Here is a 21845-nt window from a genome sequence, read left to right as displayed (position 1 = left end):
AAAAAAAAAAAAAAAAAAAAACATTGATTGGTAGTTGGATCTTCATTACACGATAAGGACAAAAACACAAAACTAAAACAAAAGTCTCTTAAGGAGTTTACCGTTTTGTGTTGTTTATTTGGAAATTGATGAACTTTTGGAGTGGATGGATGTATTGTTGTGTGTGAGAAATGCTATATTTTATACGCAAAAAAAAAAAGTTGTGGTTGATAAATGGACCGCGGGAGGAACGTTCTACGTATCTTTTGGGCCGAACCGACCATTACTTTCACGTGCTTATTTATTTTTATGATAAGTTTTGGTCCGCGTGAGATATTTATTTCTTCCTATATTTGCTTCATGAAATTAAAATATCGATCACTCCCGTTGGTGGATAAAAGGAGAAAATATTCAAAAAACTATGTATATGTTATAAATAAGTGTTTGATTTTGTATAAAATATAAATATAAATTAGGAGAGTTACTCTCTAAAAATTGGTGATTTTTGAGGTGATATAGCGGTTACTAATAAGTCATATTCTTTCAAAGATTCTGACGGTTATTGGCGTTGGAGTGGGTTGTTTCCACCCCTATATTCGAGCAGTTTCTTCCAACATTGCAGGGAAGGCTCTGCACTACGCAGCAGTTGAGTATCGATGGATCTAGATCTATTTAAGAGATCGATTTGGGGTTTTTTTCAATCATATCGATTACTTCACTTCTCCCACTTTCTATCCCCTACGATTCTATCTTTATTGGTTCCTAATGGCTGATAACATCCGCCGTGCCCTCCAAAAAACATTGATCTCGGTATCAACGATGCTCCGGTTACTCTCCCCTAGCAATTGTCCAACAAACAGCCAATGAAATTCGGTTATGTCTGATGGGCCGCCCTTTGATGCCAAGAAAACAAGATCTTCGACAATTGATCTCAGCGCTTCCTCATTTGTGGGGTTTAGTCGGTATTGTCTGTGGTCGTATTGCGGAACAACGGAGGTTCCAATTCACTCTCTCTTCCAAAAAATCAATGGAGACGGTTCTGAGAAGAGGGTCCATGGTCCTTTGTCGATCAAATGATTGTACTCCAGTGTTGGTCTCCCAACTTGGATCCACTGTCCCTCAATTACTTACCCTTTTGGATCCAGATCAGGGGAATTCCTAACCAATACTTGAACCTAACACTGATTGATAGTATTGCAAGATCCTTGGGCGACACAATAAGCATTGACTTCGATGAGGCCTCAACTACTCGGATTCAATTTGTGAGGGTGCACATAAATTGGAATGTTAATCTGCCTCTCCGTTTTCAGAGGACCTATCAATTCTCTCTAGGAGTCAATACAGTGCTCAGTTTCTTCCAAGAACGTTTAAGAGGTTTCTGCGAAGTGTGTGGGATGTTGACACGTGATTCTGGCAGAAGTCTTCTTCAGAATGGATGGCTGGATAACTCTGATGGTGATGATGACAGTGATGGAGAAGAGCCGGCTCTAAATGGTAACCTGGGAGTTCATCTCCAGGAAGTTGATGATGCTGGTAACCCTATTGGGGATAATGAAGGTGAAGACATAACAATCCCTGATGCCCCTGAAGGAGAACAAGAGCTCTCTGATATTGATCCAGAGCAAAATGCTTTGGACAATATCTCCTCTGCTGGGACTCAAACTGAAATGATGAATGAGTACATTGAGTTGCTTAATCCATTTCCTTCTTTCATCAAGGAAGAAGGAGAAAGTTCATGTATGATAGAGAAGATGACACAGGACCTCCGCAAAACGCAAGTAGATGACTGATTCAGATTACTCTGGTCCATCGAGAAAGAGACATTTTGGTATTCAAGGCAGCAAAGATTCAAATACTACTAATGCTGCTGAACATGGTAGAGCCGCGGTGGGGTCAGTACCACCATTGGTTCCGTGAGAGTTGGTTTTTGGAACTGTCAAGGTATGGGACAACGCCTTACAGTTTGACGCCTAGAAGAGATACAACGTGTGTATCTCTTGGACATGCTGTTCCTAGTGGAAACAAAGCAACAAGACAATTATGTTAGAGATTTGGGTGTGAGTTAGGGTTTTCATGATATGTGTCTTGTACCACATAGAGGTTTAAGTGGAGGTTTAGCTGTTTTATGACAAAAGCATATTTCGATTCAAGTTATTTCCCATGATGTAAGACTTGTAGATCTTTATGTTTAATTAAAATCTTTTAATTTCTACTTGTCTTGCATCTATGGTCATCCATTTCCAAGTGAGAGACATCATCTATGGGAAAACTACAAAGAATATCCACATCACAAACTGGCCCTTGGATGATGTGTGGTGACTTCAATGAGATTTTGCAACCTTCAGAGAAAACAGGGGGAAGACAACGACTTGGGAGCCTCAAGAATTTTGCAACAATGATTGAATGTTGTAACATGATAGATCTGAAATACATAGGAAATCATTTCAGTTGGGTTTGGTAAGAGGCAAAGAGAGACAATTCAATCATGTTTAGACCAAACGCAAACATACATATTTACCTCATTGTAATCACTCTGAGCACCTGATTTCTTCTTTATTTCGATTTCTACCAAAGATTTTACAACATTTTGTCTGGTAAAAATCCTAACAGAAAAGGGGATCTCTTCTAAACAGTTATTCGATAAAAGGATAAAAAAAATTTAGGGCATTCTCAAAAATGTCTCTTTTTTAAAATATCCCTCCATATTGACTATTTTAAAACTACCCTTCTTTATGTACAAAATGACCAAATTATCCTTTCTTTGAGTGACATCAAGAATGTACGGTCATCAAAATCAAAAAATTTTCCCGCCAAAAAAGAAAAATTTTCTCGCCAAAAATTGAAAAAATTTCCCGCCAAAATTACAAAATTGGATTATCCCGCCAAAAAAATTGAATTTTATATCTTTTAAAAACCTTGTAAAAGCTTTTAAAAACCTTTTTAAAAGCCTTTTAAAAATCCTGTAAACGTTTTAAAAACCTTTTAAAAATATTTTAATAACCTTTAAAAAACCTTGTAAACGATTTTACAAAGTTGTAAACCTTTTTAAAAACTTATAAAAGCCTTGTAAATTTTTTTTGGCGGGAAACTTTTTTTGTCGAAAATTTCATCAAACTTTTTTTGAAATTTTTTTGGCGGGCAATTTTTTTGGCCGGAAATATGTTGGAAAATTTTGTTTTTCATTTTATTGATTAAATTAATTTTCATGTAAGGGTAAAATAGTCAATTAAAAATAAAGGTGGGCAAAAATGAAAATGACCAAAAAGGGGTGTATCAAAAAGGGTATTTCTAACAAATTCCCAAAAAATTTGAACTTTTTTTTTGTTTTCGTCGATAAAACGATATGGACCTGGTTTATTAATAGATAAAGCCCACTAAAAATCCGTCTATAACGAAATGAGGTCCGGGTTGGATCTTTGTTTTTGGTCGCAGGTGTGCGGGTCGGGTTTTAGTTGGGTCCGGTTTCGGTTATGATGAGTCAACAACGGTCGTTGCCGGAGAAAATCACCCGGTTAAATGATATTTTATGTCCATGATGTAAAATACATGATGTCACATACTTCGTGTATGTGGCCATGCCAATCATATACATGGTGTAGCTGGGAGGTATATTATTAAATTTCAGATGTGTGGCCATGTGTTGCGACATATCTCATATAGCTGGCCATCTTTTAATAAGTATATTAAAATTCTTTTTACTTTACTCTTTATAGATCAGAAGAGAATTTTAGTTTTTTTTTTTTTGTCAACAAAAGAAATCAGCTCAAACGAGCCAATTTTGAGGTAAATCGTCTACAGGGACACACGCGCTTGGCGTGCTAAGGAGTCCGCGCGTACATTAGCTTGTCGTGGAACAAAAAGCAAAGAAAAGGAAGTAAACTCCTCCCTGTCCATTCGAGTGTCGTCGAGGTATGTTGCAAACGCTGGCCAATCAGTAGGAGAAGACACCATTTTCACCAAGTCTGAGCAGTCGGTAAGGAAAACCACATCCCAGAATTCGTGTCCAATCATACAGTGCATCGTCCAGAGGAAAGCTTCAACCTCAGCATGTAACGGGATAAACTTAACCGGAAATTGGTCGCTCCAAACACCGGGGGGTGTTTTGTGACGAGATACAACACCATCCTACACCTATAAAAACATCTGTTTCCTTCCACAAGCCATCAACATAACACCGATAGCCCGTAAAATCCCGAGGAAGCGACATGCCCAGGCGAGGCCCGGGTGGTGGACGTGGAGGGATGGAGGGGTGCTCGTCCCCCTCAATATCCACCTGAGCCTCCTGCCAGGTCACAGCCTCGCCTTCTGCTACCCGGACAACCACATTCGGGAGTTCATCAAGGTTCTCGAAAACACGAGCATTCCGAGCTTTCCAAATATACCACATCAGCCAAGGAAAAGCCGAGATGTGTGAACCCGGACCTTTCAGATCCAGAAAATGATCTAAGTTAGTATAGACCGACCCCGTCGGGATAAGATGTGGTCCCACTGGGACATTGGCCAAAGCCCAAACCTGTCGAGCCGGCAGACACAAAAAGATGGCATGATTGATATCTTCCGCCTCCATCCTGCACCGTGTGCAAACAACATCGCAACTCACCCCTCGATGGTGTAAATTAGTCGATACTGATATGCATCCCGATAAAACTTGCCACATAAAATGCTGTAATTTTGGTGGACAACGCACCTTCCAAACCCTTGCAAGAAGGGAGGTGATTTCTGGCCCAGAACCCAAGGCCCGAAAAGGACCCTGGACATCTGAACGTGCCATCTCATACCCTGATTTTACTGTATATTTCCCAGTTTTAGTAAAATGCCACCCCAAATAATCATCCATAGAATCGAAATGCTGGGTGAGTAGATCCTTACGCCAAGAATTAGTATAACGATCAATCAAATGAGGTATTCGGAGATTTGGGTCCTTAAAAGGGCCGTTACTTAAGGCTGGTCTCGGGAATTGGGCTGGGATCCAGGGATCACTCCATATAAAAATTGAGGTCCCTGAACCAACCCGTGTAATAAGTCCTTTGTTTACCAGAGAGCGAGCAGAAACGATGCTCCTCCACCCGTACGAGGGTGAATAAGATCGTATTGGATCCATAGGATCTGAGTTCCGATAATACCTACTTTTAAAAACCCTGGCAAATAGGGAGTCTGGAAACTCTATCAGTTTCCACAGTTGCTTAGCCAGCAGAGCAGTATTAAAATCATCAACACGCTTAAAACCCAAACCACCTAACTGTTTGCTACAATAGAGCCGTTCCCACGCAATCCAATGCATACCCCCGGACTGGCCATTTGTACTCCACCAGAAATTTGCCACTGCACTGGTCAGTTTTGATGTGATTGTCTTTGGGAGACGATAACAAGACATCACAAAAGTCGGGACTGCCATCGCGACTGACTTGACCATAACCTCTTTCCCCCCTTTCGAGAGTAACCTCGCCGACCACCCAGTCGTATGGCTCTGCAAGCGATCTCTGACATAAGAGAAAACCTTAATTTTGGACCCTCCCAGACTCTCAGGGATACCCAAATAAGAACCCATTCCCCCCAGATTTGTGATCCCTAGNCCCCGATTAGTGATCCCTAGAACCCCCTGTATTTCCGTCTGAACTACCGTATCAACCGTGTGACCCAATTGTATCGAAGACTTTGCCAAATTAAACTGTTGACCCGAGACCCCCTCATACTGCCGTAAAATCTCCAAAATCGCCAGGCATTGATCCTTATCAACCTTACAGAAGAAAAGGCTATCATCCGCAAATAGTAAGTGGGTGATTGGCGGGCACTTGTTGGCCACCTTAATACCCGTGATCCTCTTATCTGCCTCCGCCTTCCGGATATTCGCAATAAGAACCTCTATGCATAAAATGAACAAATAAGGAGACAGCGGGTCCCCCTGTCGCAGGCCCCGCTCCGGAACAATTAATCCATTTGGTTGCCCATTGAGGAGGACCCGATACTCCAACAAGGACACACAGTATATGATCCAGGAAATCCATTGTTATGAAAAACCCATTTTCCGAAACTGCGCCTCAAGAAACCCCCACTCAACTCTATCATACGCCTTACTCATATCCGTCTTTATTGCCATAAATTTACCTTTACACGAGTGATTCGTCCGCAGCCCATGAAACATTTCTTGAGCAATCAAAATATTGTCCGAGATCAAACGACCCGGAACAAAAGCCGTCTGCGTCTCCGAAATGAGACCAGGTAAGAAAACCTTAAGCCGTTGACACAAAACCTTAGAGATTACCTTATACCCCACATTACACAAACTAATGGGGCGCAGCTCCGCCATCCGCGTCGGCTTGACCACCTTAGGGATAAGACAAATATGCGTGCGATTTAAATCTTTATCAAAAACACCCTCCTCCAGAAACTGATTAACCATAGAGACAAGGTCAGCTTTGACAACGGTCCGTGCCTTCTTGAAAAACAAAGAAGTCATCCTATCCGGCCCTGGAGCTTTATCCGGGTGCATCATAAACAAAGCCTGTCTAACCTCTGCTTCCGTAGCCGGAGCAGTTAACCGGGTATTATCCGCATCCGTAATGACCGTGTTAACCTCCCGTAAAACATACTCAAAATTGTCTGGGTTAATCGAAGTGAACAGCTCCTCGAAATACGAGACCGCCATATCACAGATATCCTCATCTTCTGTTGACCAAACATCCTGTTTATTGTAAAGTCCTACAATCCTATTACGAGCCCGTTGCTGTTTAGTTTGCACCTGAAAATATTTTGTATTTTTATCCTCCACCCGCATCCACCGATTCCTACTTTTCTGATACAAATGAATTTCCTCATCCCTGTATGCCTCAAGCAACCGGGAATTCAAATTCGAGATTAACTCCGGTGTAGACACATCATCCGCCTTAGCCACTTCCAACTACCATTTAAGATCTTCAATCAAATCCCTACCATATGGAACCTGCGCCTTACGCCAGCGAGAAATCGCCCGCCGACAAGACACAATTTTATCCACAAACCCGGCCGAGCCTGGGTCATGTTCAGCATGCCAACCAGAAGATATCGCCTCCATTAAACCCGCCTTACCAACCCAACGCCGATCAAACATAAAACTCCGCCGCCCCCGTAGCCTCTTTGCACCTATACTCGTTACCAGGGTCATGTGATCAGACGCGATCATCGGTAAATATTCAGTCACCGTATCGGGGACTAAATCATGCCAATCCTTATTACCCAAAGCTCTATCAAACCTACATCTGATAGGCTTCTTATCGCACCAACCTCTCAAAGACAAACAATCCCCCAGAAAAGGGAAGTCCAGGAGTCCACAATCCATAATCATTCCATTAAAAGCAAAAAAAGAGGAAACAGGACGTAACCTCCCTCCACGTTTTTCATGATTACCCGTTAATTCATTAAAATGCACAATAAGGAACCAAGGTGTAGACCGAGTAGTACCAATCCTTATTAACCGTTCTCAAACCAAATCGCGGTTTTTTGGAACTGGATCACCATAAACAAAACTTAAATTAATAACACGACCTTTGAAACATGCTTCAACATCAATTAATCTATTTAATTCCATTAATATTGAAACATTAAAAACATCTTTATTACAAAATAAAGCCAATCCTCCACTACAACCAATAGGTTCCACTGTTTTCAAATCAGAAAGCCAAAATGGCCTACAAATTTTTCCAGAAAAGAAAAAGACTGTTTTGTTTCCATAAGAAATAAAAAATTTGGCCTATGTTTATTCCAGAGATCCCTAAGATTCCCTATAGAGGCCTTATTACCAAGCCCTTGGCAATTCCAGCTTAATACATTCATTTAACAATTTTGGGTTTTGCCCCGTCCTGGGCCTTTGGAGCAGGTCCACTCTTGCCAGTACTCGGACCATGCGGAGGACGTCTTCTCGGCGATAACAGCATCTGCGCATTGCGCTTCTTAGCACTTACACCCCTTAAAACCAGACCTCGCCCCTTCCTCCCCTTCGCCTCATCCACTTGTAAACTGGCATCCTCCATTGCAACCTCCCCTATCGCACCATCATCACCCCCTAAGTCCTCTTCCAAATCATCAAAAATATCAGGGTCCTCCTCCATCACCCCAACATCCAGCCCCATGCGACCAATCTCACTACCACCTTCCACAAGATCCCTCTTAATGCCTCCCGTTCCCAAAATATTTCCCTGAGCTCCTGCCTCATCTGATACAATGATGGATGGCAAGTCACTATCCTGAATGCAGGCACCACGACCCCCCCCCCAACAACGCCAGCGACTTCGCCAGCAACTTTAGAAGCCGCATAGGGAAGCACATCAACATCCAACCGTGACTCCTCTAGAGCCTTAACTGCAGTCCGTGAATCCTCCTGAGATAACTCCGCAATAACAACAGAAGCAGGGACTGTGGCACCAGAACCGTGCAAAACACCCTCACCTCCCACCAACTCAGTCGAAACATCCATGATTTGTCCCTCCTCAGCGACCTCCCCCTCCACTACATGAGGCACCAAAGAACCCACAACAACATTCTCATCCTGAAACAAAGATCTCCTGACAATCCTATGCGGTTGTGAGATCACTCGCTGCGACCCCACCTCCTCAACAACCGGCTCTCTGGCCCTCTCCTCATGAGGGCGGCCCTTCCCCTTCGCCATCCCTTGACGGCCCCGGGAGTCCTACAAAATCCCCACATGTGAAGGCTTCTTAGCACGATATGAGGATCCAGCCACCGGCTCCACTCTAGGTTTAGATGAACCTTGAGTATTACTCTGATGACGCCCTTTATTAGGACCATTTCCACCCCTAGCTTCAGCCAGAACCGCCCTTTTGTAACTCAACATCTGTCCTTGATCACTGCTCACCTCCGATCCAACCCCACCCCGTTCAGAAGACAAAGAGACCAATGTTGGACAAGCTTTTTCATCATGGCATAGACTAAAACAAGTCTTACACCAACCATGAAGGCGCTCATAAATAAGCTTCACAATCGTCACCTCACCATTGTGAAACTCAATGTCCGTCTCAAAACACAGAGGCTTCAGACCATCAATCGTCACCTGGACCCTCCCTCTGTCAATATCAACAGGTTCCACCACACCCAGAGCCGAACCAATAACCCTAAAAGTGGTCTCCGCCCAAAACTGAATGGGGCACATCAGAGACCCGAATCCAAAACTTCAATGACGATGGATAAGCCAGATCCACCACTGGAGTCCATCGAACCAAAGAAACCATCTAGGAGTCAAAATGAAAAGGCTCCTTCTTCATTACCTCCAAGATATCAGCTTCCTCATCAAAATCTAGTTGGAACTTCCCCGATCCCAAATCTGCACCCGCAACTCTGCCCTCCACTTGCCAAATCCGCGGCATCACAATGAGCAAGGACTTCAAGTCTTGGACTTGAGGATTGAAACACCGCCCAATTAGAGTTTATGAATAACCCGCAATGAGAGCAGAGTTATCAAAGAACAGAATCTTGATCTTTTATCGTGAACAACAGACATCCTCCAACAAACCAGCTAATCCCTTCCCCATAAGACCACTTTGAGCCATTACATAACAAAACCAAAGCAAGCGAGGAAACACAACAAACACTTTCCGCAATGAACAAAACAAGAGTTGAATAACCCATACTGCTGTCGAAACCCACTGATAAAGAAATCGAGACCAGAGAGAAAGCCAGAAAAGGGAAACGAAATCAATCAGAGCTGATACGATTCCAACCAAAGATAATTCTCTGTCAGTAATCGCCCAAACCAGAAGACAGATCCGCAACGGATCATGTGCGATATCACCCAATAAAACCATAGTCAGGTGATAAAGGAAACGAAACCAGAGGGGAAACCGAAGAAGGAAAGCAAGATCAAAGAAGGAAGATCTGATTCCGACCATAGACAAAACCTTGACAGTAAATCCCCAATCCTGAGAACATATCCAAATCGAATCTTGTACGAAATCGCCCATTAAAATCGTCGAATCCTGTAGACCCCTAGAAATCTGATCACCTCCATTAAATATCACCAATCTCTTCCATTTCGAGGAGGAACCAAATATAAAACACCCGATACACCAAATATCCTCAAATCCGGCTTCCAAATCAGAGATCAACAATATCAAAATCCCGAAATATGTCCTTACCCAACAAACTCCAAAATCCCAAAACTCGATCCCTAAAAATCCATCAAAATAAAGATCTCCGAGAGCAGCACAACCAATCACCAACAGATCCGAAGAGAACAATAGAAATCCTCATGCTTTAACCAGACAAAAAACCCGAATCATCCGATAATCAAAACCGAGACTCAAAACCCTAGAATCGCCTGTACCATCACCTCTCTCTCGAATTAACTAAAGAGAATATTAGTTAAATAATCATATTTGAAGACTTATAAAGGAAGAGTTATCTGCATTGCAATAGGGGAGATACTTATTGTTATATAAATTAAATGAAGAGAGACACTTGTTGTGATGGATATTCACACTTATTCTATTACATATATGAGGTTTTAATGATAATATATATATATATATATATATTTGACTAATGATTATGTAACTAGTAAAATAGTATTACTAAAATTTGATCAAAAAGATATGGAAAAATTCAGTTGTCAAAAAGAAAAGAAAAAAAAAAGAGATGGGAAAATCTCATTAAAAATAAAAATTAAGTAAATGGTTGGTGCACTTTGAGCAGAGGAGATGGGTTACTAAGAGAGAAGAGGAAAAGACACACATTGCATCGGTTGGCGCGAAAATCGGCAATAAACCCTAATTTATCCCAAACCGACGACGCTTCTTCCAGACCTAAACCCACACATAAACCCTTTTCCTCTAGATTTTGATTTCCATGACGATTCTTCGATCTCGTAAAATCCCTTCGGCCTCGGCCAAGCCACTCCCTAAACAATCGGACATCGAGCCCTCCACTCCTTGTCGTACACAAGAGCCCGATGTTCACCGTTCGCCGGATGAGATCGGTCCTGCTGTTGAACCCACTCACACCACCCGGAGGCGTAGTCTTCGTCTTGCACACCAGTGCGACGACGTCGGCGATGACTGTGTCACTGAGAAAGCGGTTAGTGTTTCAGTTTGTGGCGAGAGCATGTCCAATAATATAGATGTCAAGTTTTTGAGTTTGCGGTCAGGGAAGAAAGTTGCTAAGAGGGGAATTGAAGAAGATGGGATTGAAACAATTGAGTCTAGGAGATTGATTTCGAAGAGAGTGGGGTCAGTAAACGCAAGAGGGTTTGTGTGGATTTGGTTGAAGATAATGTTGTGAGAAAGGAATCTGAGAAAAGTGGGATTTCTGGAGATGTCAAACTGGATTCACAGTCTGGAAGAATGTTTAATGAGGAGATGGGAAACACAGTGATGGAATATACTAGTGGTGGTAATGACTCTTTACCGGAGGATTGTGCTGAAGAAAATGAGAGCAAGAACAAAGGAAAGGGTGTATTGGAAGATTCCTCTGATGTGCAGGCGATTTGTGTTGAGACTTGTTACGACATGCCAAGTAGCTCTATGGGTACTAGGAGAAGATATACTCGGGAGGAGAAGGGAAAGGGTATTCAGGTGGGGACTGTCTCTTCTCCAGTCACGGTTGAGATCGTCCAAGTTGATGAAGAAGAAATGGAAATTGAGTATGAGAATCCTCCTGATGCCTCTGTACCACCAGAATTGTCTGCGATGACAGTGAATGCAGAACCAACGCAGGATCATTATAGTAATGAAATTGGAAACGGTTCAAGAAGTCGGCACTTCCGCGACATTGCCAGGAGAAATGCTTCCAAATTTGCTCATTTTGATCCTCGAATGGAGGAAGAAGAGGACTTGTCTGATAGAGAGGCTGAACAACAGGTCCAAGATTGGCCTGGCCCTTTCTCTACTGCCATGAAAATAATTAAGGACCGGGAAGAAAACACGACTTCCTATTTTGGTATTGGTGTCTCCAACAAAGAAACATCTTCCCCAACTATTTGGGTTCCTAGAATAAACTATACTTCTGCCCCTCGAAAACCTCCATCTCTGCAAGAGCTATCTTTGCAAATTCTTGTCAAGAATGCTGATGCCATCGTTTCGCTTGACTATGTTCCGGACGCACTAAGGGTTAAACTTTGTCAATTGCTATGTGATTCTAGGAGAATTGACGTACACTTTCTTGATCTTCTTGTCCGTGGATCTCCAACAGAAATTTGTGTTCCAGATTGCTCATGGCTGACCGAGGAACAATTCACTGAATGTTTTAAGAACTGTGACACCAGCAATTTGATGGTAACTTACTCTTACAGTTTTATTTTTACTTTACTACAGCATCATATGTTGCATTTAGATGAATGTATATATTTTTTTTTATCTGTCAGGACAGCATTTTCTGTACCATTTTATTCTTGTAGTTAATTGGCTTATATTGGATATTGAACAGTATGTGAGGTTCGCTGACCGTTACTGGAAAATAATTATTCTGAACGGAATGAATCATGAATTATCCTATGATAAACATCTGGTCATACTTAAGATAAAGTTCTTAGTTCGCAAGATGAGCTTTTAGGTGTACATTGTAACTAAAGTCCACATTTCCCCTTTCTGAAACAGGTCCTTCAACTCGACCAGTGTGGACGTTGTATGCCAGATTATGTACTACACCTCACCTTAGCAAGGTCACCAAAACAGTTGCCGATGCTATCTTCTTTATCTTTAAGTGGTGCATGCCGGCTCTCCGACGTGGGGCTAGAGGCACTTGTTTCTGCTGCTCCTGCGATTACATCTATTAATCTCAGCCAATGCTCTCTTCTAACATCATCTAGCATTGATATGTTATCTTATTCATTGGGGTCAGTTTTAAGGGAATTGTATATCAACGAATGCCAAAACATTGATATGAAGCTTATTCTACCAGCATTAAAAAAGTTCGAGAAGTTGGAAATATTGTCCCTTGCGGATCTTCCTTCAGTCAAGGGTCAGTTCTTGAAGGAGTTTGTTACTGCTAGAGGACAGACCCTGAAGCAGCTAATTTTGACCAACTCTGGGTATGCCTCTTGAATTTCCTTGTTTCACCCTTTTTGATCCGGTCACTATTTTCTTATTTGGCTTTGGGAATTTGGTGCAGGAAATTATCTGATTCTTCTATTAAAATCATCTCTGAAAACTGTCCCAATTTAACCGTGCTTGACCTGGCTAACGTATGTAAGTTGACGGATTCTTCTCTGGGCTACCTTGCAAATGGCTGTCAAGCTCTGGAGAAATTGATTTTTTGTCGCAACTCTTTTAGGCAAGTCTCTATACCCATATGTATTCATGCTTACTGGAAAGTTACTTTCTCATTTGAATGGTCATGCTATATTGGTACAACCACACAAGGTTGATCCATGATTTTCTTATTTTCCGTTATGTGTGAGAAACTTATGGTGTTACTTAGTTAAATGACTCTGCCACAATGTTGATGTCAAATCAATACACATAGTCATGTTCTTGTGAACTGTGATGGTTGTGTTGAATGTCAAAGTTAACAAACGCTTCATATGTCTCTCTATAGTGATGAAGCTGTAGCTGCATTTGTAGAAACTGCAGGCCATTGTCTGGAGGAGCTATCACTAAACAATGTTAAGAAGGTAAATGGATCTCTTTCCCACTTTGCCATCAATCCACAGAGTCATGCTCAAGTCAGACACTAACACATTTGTTTTATGTTCAGGTTGGCCACAACACGGCCCTAGCAATTGCCAAACATTCAGAAAAGCTGCAGATTTTGGATGTATCCTGGTGCCGAGATATGTCAGACGATTTATTAGGCTACATCGTCGATAACTGTTCATCTCTGAAAGTGTTGAAGGTCTTTGGATGCACTCAGGTAAAAATTTGAAAACCCAAGATCCCATCCTCCCCTTTCCAAAGAAACAGACAAACCCTGAAAAAGAAACCTGTTTTACCTCTTTTGCAGGTGACGGATGTTTTCGTTAAAGGTCACTCAAACCCTACGGTGAAGATCTTAGGTTTGAAGATGGTTCCCTTCTTGGGTCACCTTACAAAGAACCTTGCTGATTACTGAAAGAAACTCAATATCTCCCTCTGCTTTGTTTTGTTTTGGAGAAGAGCAGAGACATTTTACTAATTGTCCAAACATGTGTAGTATTGTCGACCTAATCTAGTAGTATTTTTATTAAGTCGACAATATCAAAAATCCAAAGTTTACTTCTGTTTTTGAGTTCGAATGAATTTAGAGGTTAAAATGTTTTGATAATGAATTAAAACAAATATTGAACGCAAATCATATTGGTTTGGCTTTTGGATCAGTCATTTGACTCATTCCGGATCTTGGGTTCTGATGAACTATGCAAGTCTCCGAAGTGCATGGCGTTTTTGGTTGTTTGAGGTATGAATCCAAAACCATATGTGTATATACTTTTTCGCAAAGCACGCACATTTTGTACATGGAAACTAAAGATTGATACACACACTTCACTATACTTAATACTTTACATAACAGTCTTTAAGACATTTCACTGTACTTTTACATAACAAACAAATGCAATAACAAGTGAGCCACGCCATTAATCACTCTTCTGTGTCTTGATTCTTCTCTCCCATTCTCAAAAACAAAAACAATCGAGGAAAGGCAGAGAGAAGCAAGATTGTTGCTTGTGTGTTATCTTGTGTACTGGAGCAAGTATGTATCATCTAATGATTCAAGTTTACCAGTTTGGACGATCTGGTCCAAAAACGCAACATATGCGTCAGGTCAGGATAATCAATTATAAAATTTTAGAGTAATGAATTTGAGGTTTTTACCTCGAAACCGGTCTTCTGGTATAACTCCTGAGCAACTGAATTGGTTTTATGTACATGAACATAAACTTGTTCAACTCCTGCAACCAATACAATCCACACATGGTTTTAGATCCTTGTCTACAAATGTTCAAGTTAATTTAACGGCTTCGATACAATCATTACAAGGACGGGCTGTCTCTTTTCCGTCAATATTATTTACCACTCAATCTGGCTGACTCGACAGCGAAACGTAACATGTTGCAAGCAATGCCCTGGCGGCGAGCTGATTTGGCAACACATAGATTAGCAATATAAGCATACCTATTTGATCCTTCCCGGTTTATGGTGCAGAACAATTGAGACTTGACCTTTTCCTGCACATAATGTAACTTGTTATTAGTAGGCTTTTGAGACACACACACACCCAAGACAAGGAAACTGAATCCCAAAACATTAAGAAATATTATTATACCCCAGGAAAAGTCTCTCCCTGCAAGAAAAACCGAATGCTCAAATCAAGCGTCCCAACAACACTTTTGATTACTGAACGTTTAATATGCTTCTCTTCCTTCTTCACCTGAAGAATGAATACAATACAAAAACCAAACTCTCAATTCTCAAACTCTTTCCATTCTCAGTTCTAGTTTTCACTATAAGTGCAAAACAGTAAATAAATACCGCAACAATACAGGAACATGTTTGCCCTTGCATCCCTTTACATCTGCTTTTTATAGCATTAAACTCCTGAAACGTAAAAAAAAAAAAGACAGTAATTGGGGATATCATCATTACTTTGAAGAAAGTTTCCTCCAGTCCAGTCCAGTTAAGGAAAGAGCTAAAAAAAAAAAAAAATGAAACTGATATATGAGCTTTCTACCTGCTCTGCAAATTTCCTTTTGTAGTTATCAATATATCTGTGAATTNAAAAAAAAAAAAAAAAAAAAAAAAAAACAATTAATCAGATATATATATATATACCAAATCATATCTCCACTCAATCAAAAACTCTATTCAATACTTCCTACAGCATCTCATTCAGTCGCATCCTAGGCTCTAAAAGAAGACTACTACTATATCAACTAATACAGATCATTCCTTTGTTTGCTTAACAACTAAGATTACTCTCCTAACTAACCTTTCACTGGAACGATCTTCCCAATGGCTCTCTGCACGAAGCCAAGCTGCAGTCTAATAACACAAACTCGAACCAAACACACACACAAAATAAAATAAAATAAAATAAAAATCAAATATAATAATAATAACCATTGACTGAGCCTGACTCTGAGGTCAAGACCTTACCCAGTATTCTTCATCAAGCATGGCCTCTCTTGCTACGAATTTACCAAATTCAAATCCAAACTCTGGCTCAGCAGGCTGCAAACGATCGAATCTCAAACCATCAGGTCTCAATTGAGGAGGTGGTTTTGATATCTTCACAGATAGCTCTTCCTTCTTAGACGTATCAGAAGATCTCGAATTGATCCTTGTTATTTTCCAAAGAGGGATAGTAGCTCTACGAAATCTCTGCCGGGATATTCGTGATCGACCGTGCGTGACTCGAAGCAGCTCTGTCCGATGAATCGAAATCGTCGACATCGATCGCCGCCGTACCCAGAAGCAACTTTGACCTGAGAGCAAACCGGAAGAAGATAGAAGACAAAAATAATGGATAAAAAAAAAAAAAAGACAGATAACGATTAAGGACAAAATCGTCATTTTAACATGTAGACAAGTTGCCGCGTTTCTATCCAACGGTCGTAACTGTGTGACGTGCCTAATTGGAAAGGCGTAGATTGATTTTGACAATTCTCATCTTCTTTTTTTCCTCCACATTCAAGTATTAAGAAAAAAAAACAGCTGAATTATAAAAATAAACTAAAAAACGTTGCCAACGCGTCTCATCATATATGCCTGTTTCAAACTTTCAATCCATTTTCCATAAATTAGTTCCAATTCTTTTTGTAGGTTTTGTCTGGGAATCCTATATTATTGCTGTATAAATAGATCGCTGTTAAAATAAAATAGAATTTGTTAAAAATGCTTTTTTGGGATATCTTTTTTTTTTTTTAAATACCATTTTTTAATATTTTCATATTTGTCTTCTTTTACATAATTATATTTTGTTAAATTAATTTTTTAATTTTTTTTTTTAGGTTTAAGTTATCTAGTTTACATTTAGGGTATAATTTAAAGGGTGAGATTTACTATTTATGGTTTAGAATTTAGTCATTTAATATATTGAAAAGGGGTATTTTTGAAAATGGACACTATAAATGATCTTTTTGAAAAATTACATAGAAAAAATGTATTTTTAAAAAGTTACATAGAAAAAATGTATTTTTGAAAATCCCCCTAAAATAAATGTTTTGTTAGGTACAATATATCGTTTTAACGATTGTATTGATTTTTACCAATTTTTTTTTTTTTTTTTTTAAGTTGTTTCGCTACCACTTATCATTTTATCTATAAGTTAATAAATAATTGTATCGCTTAATTAATTTATCAATCAAGTCAAAAAGTAAAATAAATTAGAGAAATAATTTTTGTTGACTAAAATCAGACCTGTAACCAGCAAAGCCCACATATATTTGAGCCTAATCTGATCCGTTTAGAAATATTTTCAAACTTATATTTGGAAGAATACAAATTTCTTGTAATATAAAGATGACAAAAACTGTAGCGTCAATTTTTATTTTATTTTATTTTATTTTATAAAGAATATATACATAGTTACTCTGTAGTGTAGCCTGTAGGCTGCAGTATATATATTAATATCATTCAACCAAGACTACGAATACAAACATACGATGTTCTCTATACGACTATACATAATATATAACACACGAGTACGTACCAAATAATATTACAGTATATATGATCAAGGTTAAGGACTTACTCCAAAACCTAAAGCTTCGAGAACTTCAACTGGATCAAGTTCATCAATATCCCTTTCTTCAACCTTAGACCAATCAATATACTTATCCACTGGGTCTACCTCATCCCTTGTGACCGAAGACGATAAGTTATTTTCACGAGGAAGTGTTTCTTGAGCTTGATTCCCCCTTGATTCTTGTAATGCACTGAGCTGGGCTTCAACAACTTCAAGAGTATTGTATGGAGGATATGAATTGTACGTAGGGTGTGGAACAGGTGCTGGTATTGATGGTGGTGTCGTTGAGAAAAGAAATGCATTGTTGAAAGTGTCCTGAAAAAAAAATCATCGTAACAATAATACATTAATACGAATATGTGATTTAATTGATAACGTATATTTAAGATATCAAATATTGTTTACCTGATGAAGAGAATCAACTGTTGATGGTACCGTGGGCGATATAAAAGTTGCATTGCCATATGAATCATGAATGACACAACCATCGTTGAGGTGAAGCTGTTGTTGCGCATCCATCCACTGTGGCTCTATAGTCATATATGGATTGATATAACCTTGAGCCATGTTGTAAATGTGACCGTCGTTGAACTGTAGATATCCTTGAGTTGGATACATCGATGGCTCGTACATTGAGAATGTGTTGCTTGTGTTTTGATGAGTAAATTCACTCAATGAAAGACAAGCCATACCGTCGTCGATATGTTGTGGAATGATGATAGACGGTTGTTGTGAAGAGTTCATTGTGAATGGATGTGTTTCTCCCTCGGGAAAATGGTATGACATTAATGGTAATAACCATTGCTCTTGTGCATATGAAAATGGTTGTTGTGATATAGAAGTTGATGTCGCAACATGGTCGTTGTGTTGACTAGGTAAAGTTGGAGTCGTACTTGCCTTACAATATTGTGTCTCAAACATATTGCGTTGACTTTTTGCAAGAGTCTTTTGCATTCTTTGTGCTTTGCGACATCTATGTAAACGTCGATCGTTCTACAACATACAGTAAATTATTAAAGAAAATATTTTATCACACATGCTTACCATCACATATATATGTCTAAAATTAAGGGCAAACAAAAAATAATAATAAGTTTACCTTAATAAGCCTGTAGAGTGATCCTTCGACTTCTTTTTCTTTCTTTGGTTTTGGTTTCACAGCTCCCACACGTCTAGGCTTTCTACTTAATATTATATATCAATATGTTCATACTCTCGTAAGTATGATTAGTTTTTTTTAAAAATAACATGAATAGCTTTGGAAAGAAACTCTCATATGAATACATTTTTTTCTCTTACATTTTCACTTGTTGGCGAGATATCGATGAGTTTAATGAAGCACATGTTTTAATGTCACGAGCACTTTTAAAACCTGTAGAAGCAAGATAAAAGATAAGACATTATTTCTTTATGCATACATTATTTGTCTATATATATATAGTCTCTTAATTAATTTAAAAAATATAGGAAAATAAAAAAGACACATCAACAAAAATAATCCAAATTCAAAATTTAGTAATGATGAACATAAGATTTTTTTTTATATGCCATAACAATTTATGTGATATTAAGAAATATAAATTAAAAAGAGCCTCAAAAGATAAGTTTAGTGTAACGGTATATTATAAACAGTACTCTTTTTAATTATTAACTAGATAAGAACCCACTTAAATATGAGGATATATATAGAAATAAATATAAATATTTACTGCTGATATTTAAATTCTCAATAATAATCCAAATATTTTTCTTTTAAATTTTAATCTACTAATTTTTGTGTTAAATCGGATTTCAACCTCATATATTATCGTTTGAAATACATTCAATTTCATTATTATAAATAAAATTTTAATTACATGTATTCCATATATATATATATGTATATATTACCTCCTGTATATTCTTGTTGACATTTTTATATTACAAAATGTGCATTATATCAAATTTCTATCTTAGATAGTATTAAGAATTTAACAAATCTTAACACATATAAAAAATCTTATTAATAAATTTGAAACATATCATGAAAATGATTAATTTTAAAACCAAGCTAATATAAATAAGATCATCTAAGGAAATGAATATGAACATACGTCTAAGATACTGATTTGTTCCATCTCGTATGGTACACGTTCCAAGTCTATATTTCTGAAAAGATAGAAGACTTATTAAACAAAGAAGACTTATTAAACATCCGATAAATAATAAAAACTAAAATTTAATTTCGAGTTATTTGAAAAATATAAGAATGTAAATAATTACTTGAAGGTGACTCTTTACATGGTGAAGTGCAATTCCTTCAACTTCCATCATTTCTTTTACACTTTTCGGCGTTGCTTCTATATAAACAAAATAATTTGTGATATCGTTATATGTAATAATACACCATATATATTAGTAATCGCATGAATAATGCCACAATATTTTTGGTTTTTTTAGCCTTATAGATTGTGTAAGAGTTAACGAAGTACTTTTAAGTGAGATCCAGTGAATAAATAAAAATATACATATTTTAAGTCTATTCTGTAACCGGAAAATAACTCTTTACTAATATGTAATTATATTTATCGCAAAAATATATGAATGCAATGACACGTGATAAAGTTATAATATTATTAATTTGATATCAAATGAAAACGATAAAATATCAATCGATAAAACGAAAAAGTCCAAAATAAAGATGTTTGAATGCATATAACTTATTCGCCGCAAATAAAATGTTGGATAAATCATACACATTCCAAGTTTGTTGCTTAAAAAATAAAAATATCATCATGAACAACGAGTTAATATCTGAAATTTCACAAAATAAAAATTTAAAGTCTTTTGCCAACAAAAACAGGCTAGAAACAAACTAAAAAAAAAAAAGGAGATGTATAGTTTTAAATCATGCCATAATCCAAATTTTTAATATAAACAATGGAAATGATTTTGAATTAAATGCTCTAAGTCAACTCTTGTGGAATCGATACTATAAACAAAATATCGTACCTTATAGTTATACGACCGTTGAAAATGGATCCAAAGTTAAAAGATAAATAAAACTAACCATAAATATTATATATATATATATATAAGAAGATAACAAAACAAAAAAATCACATATGTATTTTCAAATTGATGCAAAATAATCGAATATAATCTAAAACACAAACAATTGTTATAGCTTTAATCTTCTTTTTTCTTCTAGAAAATATATCTTAAGATCGATGAACAGTAACATATATATGAACTTCTATATCAATATATGATGATCACAAATCTATAAAGATTGATTTCATCATAGATTATATGCATGCAATAATGTCATAAAAATCATAGAATCCAAAGAAAACTTGGAAACCATGCAAAGTTACGAAAGTATACTAAAGTATAATTTTATGAAGGACAAACACAACATGCAAAGTTAAAGTAGATCAATATAAGTGACGAAATGAAGAAATGAAGAACTCAAGAAATATATATGTTACTAACTGTTCGGTCCACCAAGTTTTTCCACAGCATTAACAAAGCATTCGTGAAGGTCGCTTGACCACCGCAATCGTGCCTTTTCATCTGATGTGTAGAAAATGTCAGGCGTAATCTTTGATGAAGATGATCTCTTTCCTTTTTCAATATCTTTCTTAGATTTTTCTAACTTTTCTTTGTATGTCTCCTTATAACCACTAGTACTTTGTAGGATAAACTCTATTTCTTGCTCACTTAAAACCATCGAGACCTTTTTTTCCTTGTGATGAAAGTGATGATGAACGGAAGAAGTGCTACGACTCTCTTCGGATGTGACAATTTCTTTTCCTTTTTCTTTCTTCTCCATCTCTTGGAAACTCATTTCTATATAGCTTCTTAATCAATGAGATCTTTCAAAGCTTTGTGAAGTTTTTTTTTTTTCGGTTTGATTTGTTCTCAAGTCCGAGTGGTTGAGAGCATAATAGGAGAGAAAATAAACTAAATATAATCATGACTTAAAAGAAGGAAAATAAGCTTTTTTTTTTCAATCTCAAAACCAAAAGATTCAAGGTTCATTGTACAGTAACTAAGAGTTAATGTAACAAAATGTATTGATCTGTAAGTAAATGATTGGCTTGTGATTTCTAAATCTCACAAGAAGATTAAAAAAAAAAATTTGGACCCACCATTTTAATATGGTTACATACTCATTTCAGAGAATGACAAAAATGTTGTAAGTTAAAGTTAAAAGAAGCCAAGAGATATTGAAAACGGCC

At 37.9% G+C, this 21845-nt stretch overlaps 4 protein-coding genes and 1 pseudogene across 7 annotated transcripts in view; 1 reads left to right on the top strand and 4 right to left on the bottom strand.

Annotated features, from left to right (window-relative positions):
- Nucleotides 1-209, bottom strand: part of LOC104747216 (12-oxophytodienoate reductase 3-like) — a gene marked incomplete at its 3' end in the record, with an annotated part of 2871 nt that extends 2662 nt beyond the window's left edge. Inside the window, 1 exon segment of the mRNA XM_010468814.1 lies at nt 102-209.
- Nucleotides 3772-7294, bottom strand: LOC104748626. The gene is made up of 5 exons (XM_010470234.1): nt 6882-7294; nt 6085-6797; nt 4667-5841; nt 4253-4492; nt 3772-4104 (listed from the first exon to the last, which is right to left on the bottom strand). The coding sequence occupies exons 1-5, from the start codon at nt 7292-7294 to the stop codon at nt 3772-3774; spliced, it is 2874 nt and encodes a 957-aa protein (XP_010468536.1).
- On the top strand, nt 10653-14195 carry LOC104747215 (annotated as a pseudogene).
- On the bottom strand, nt 14396-16427 carry LOC104747214. 4 transcript variants are annotated; one of them, XM_010468811.2, is made up of 8 exons: nt 16032-16425; nt 15865-15917; nt 15607-15643; nt 15408-15473; nt 15202-15306; nt 14950-15103; nt 14751-14827; nt 14396-14670 (listed from the first exon to the last, which is right to left on the bottom strand). In XM_010468811.2, the coding sequence occupies exons 1-8, from the start codon at nt 16326-16328 to the stop codon at nt 14608-14610; spliced, it is 852 nt and encodes a 283-aa protein (XP_010467113.1). In that variant the 5' UTR covers nt 16329-16425; the 3' UTR covers nt 14396-14607. The 4 variants fall into 4 exon arrangements, 3 of the variants coding, with proteins under 3 accessions (XP_010467113.1, XP_010467114.1, XP_010467115.1); XR_761107.2 differs by having other exon boundaries at nt 14600-14670; nt 15051-15103; nt 16032-16427; XM_010468813.2 differs by lacking the exon at nt 14396-14670 and having other exon boundaries at nt 14913-15103; nt 16032-16427.
- Nucleotides 17505-18600, bottom strand: LOC104748625. Its single transcript, XM_010470233.2, has 2 exons — nt 18028-18600; nt 17505-17937 (listed from the first exon to the last, which is right to left on the bottom strand). The coding sequence occupies exons 1-2, from the start codon at nt 18574-18576 to the stop codon at nt 17617-17619; spliced, it is 870 nt and encodes a 289-aa protein (XP_010468535.2). The 5' UTR covers nt 18577-18600; the 3' UTR covers nt 17505-17616.

Source organism: Camelina sativa, chromosome 15 (assembly GCF_000633955.1).
Source record: "Camelina sativa cultivar DH55 chromosome 15, Cs, whole genome shotgun sequence".
NCBI lineage: Eukaryota > Viridiplantae > Streptophyta > Magnoliopsida > Brassicales > Brassicaceae > Camelina > Camelina sativa.
This window is presented reverse-complemented; position numbering and strand designations above follow the sequence as displayed.

Excerpts from the sequence above, each read along its gene's own strand:
- LOC104747214 (XM_010468811.2), bottom strand. The coding sequence starts at position 16,328 with ATGTCGACGATTTCGATTCATCGGACAGAGCTGCTTCGAGTCACGCAC. Across the intron at positions 15,474-15,606 it reads AAAGGAAATTTGCAGAGCAG|GAGTTTAATGCTATAAAAAG; the intron begins GTAGAAAGCTCA and ends TTTACGTTTCAG. Across the intron at positions 15,307-15,407 it reads CATGTTCCTGTATTGTTGCG|GTGAAGAAGGAAGAGAAGCA; the intron begins GTATTTATTTAC and ends TTCATTCTTCAG.
- LOC104748625 (XM_010470233.2), bottom strand. The coding sequence starts at position 18,576 with ATGCAAAAGACTCTTGCAAAAAGTCAACGCAATATGTTTGAGACACAA. Across the intron at positions 17,938-18,027 it reads CAGTTGATTCTCTTCATCAG|GACACTTTCAACAATGCATT; the intron begins GTAAACAATATT and ends TTTTTTTTTCAG.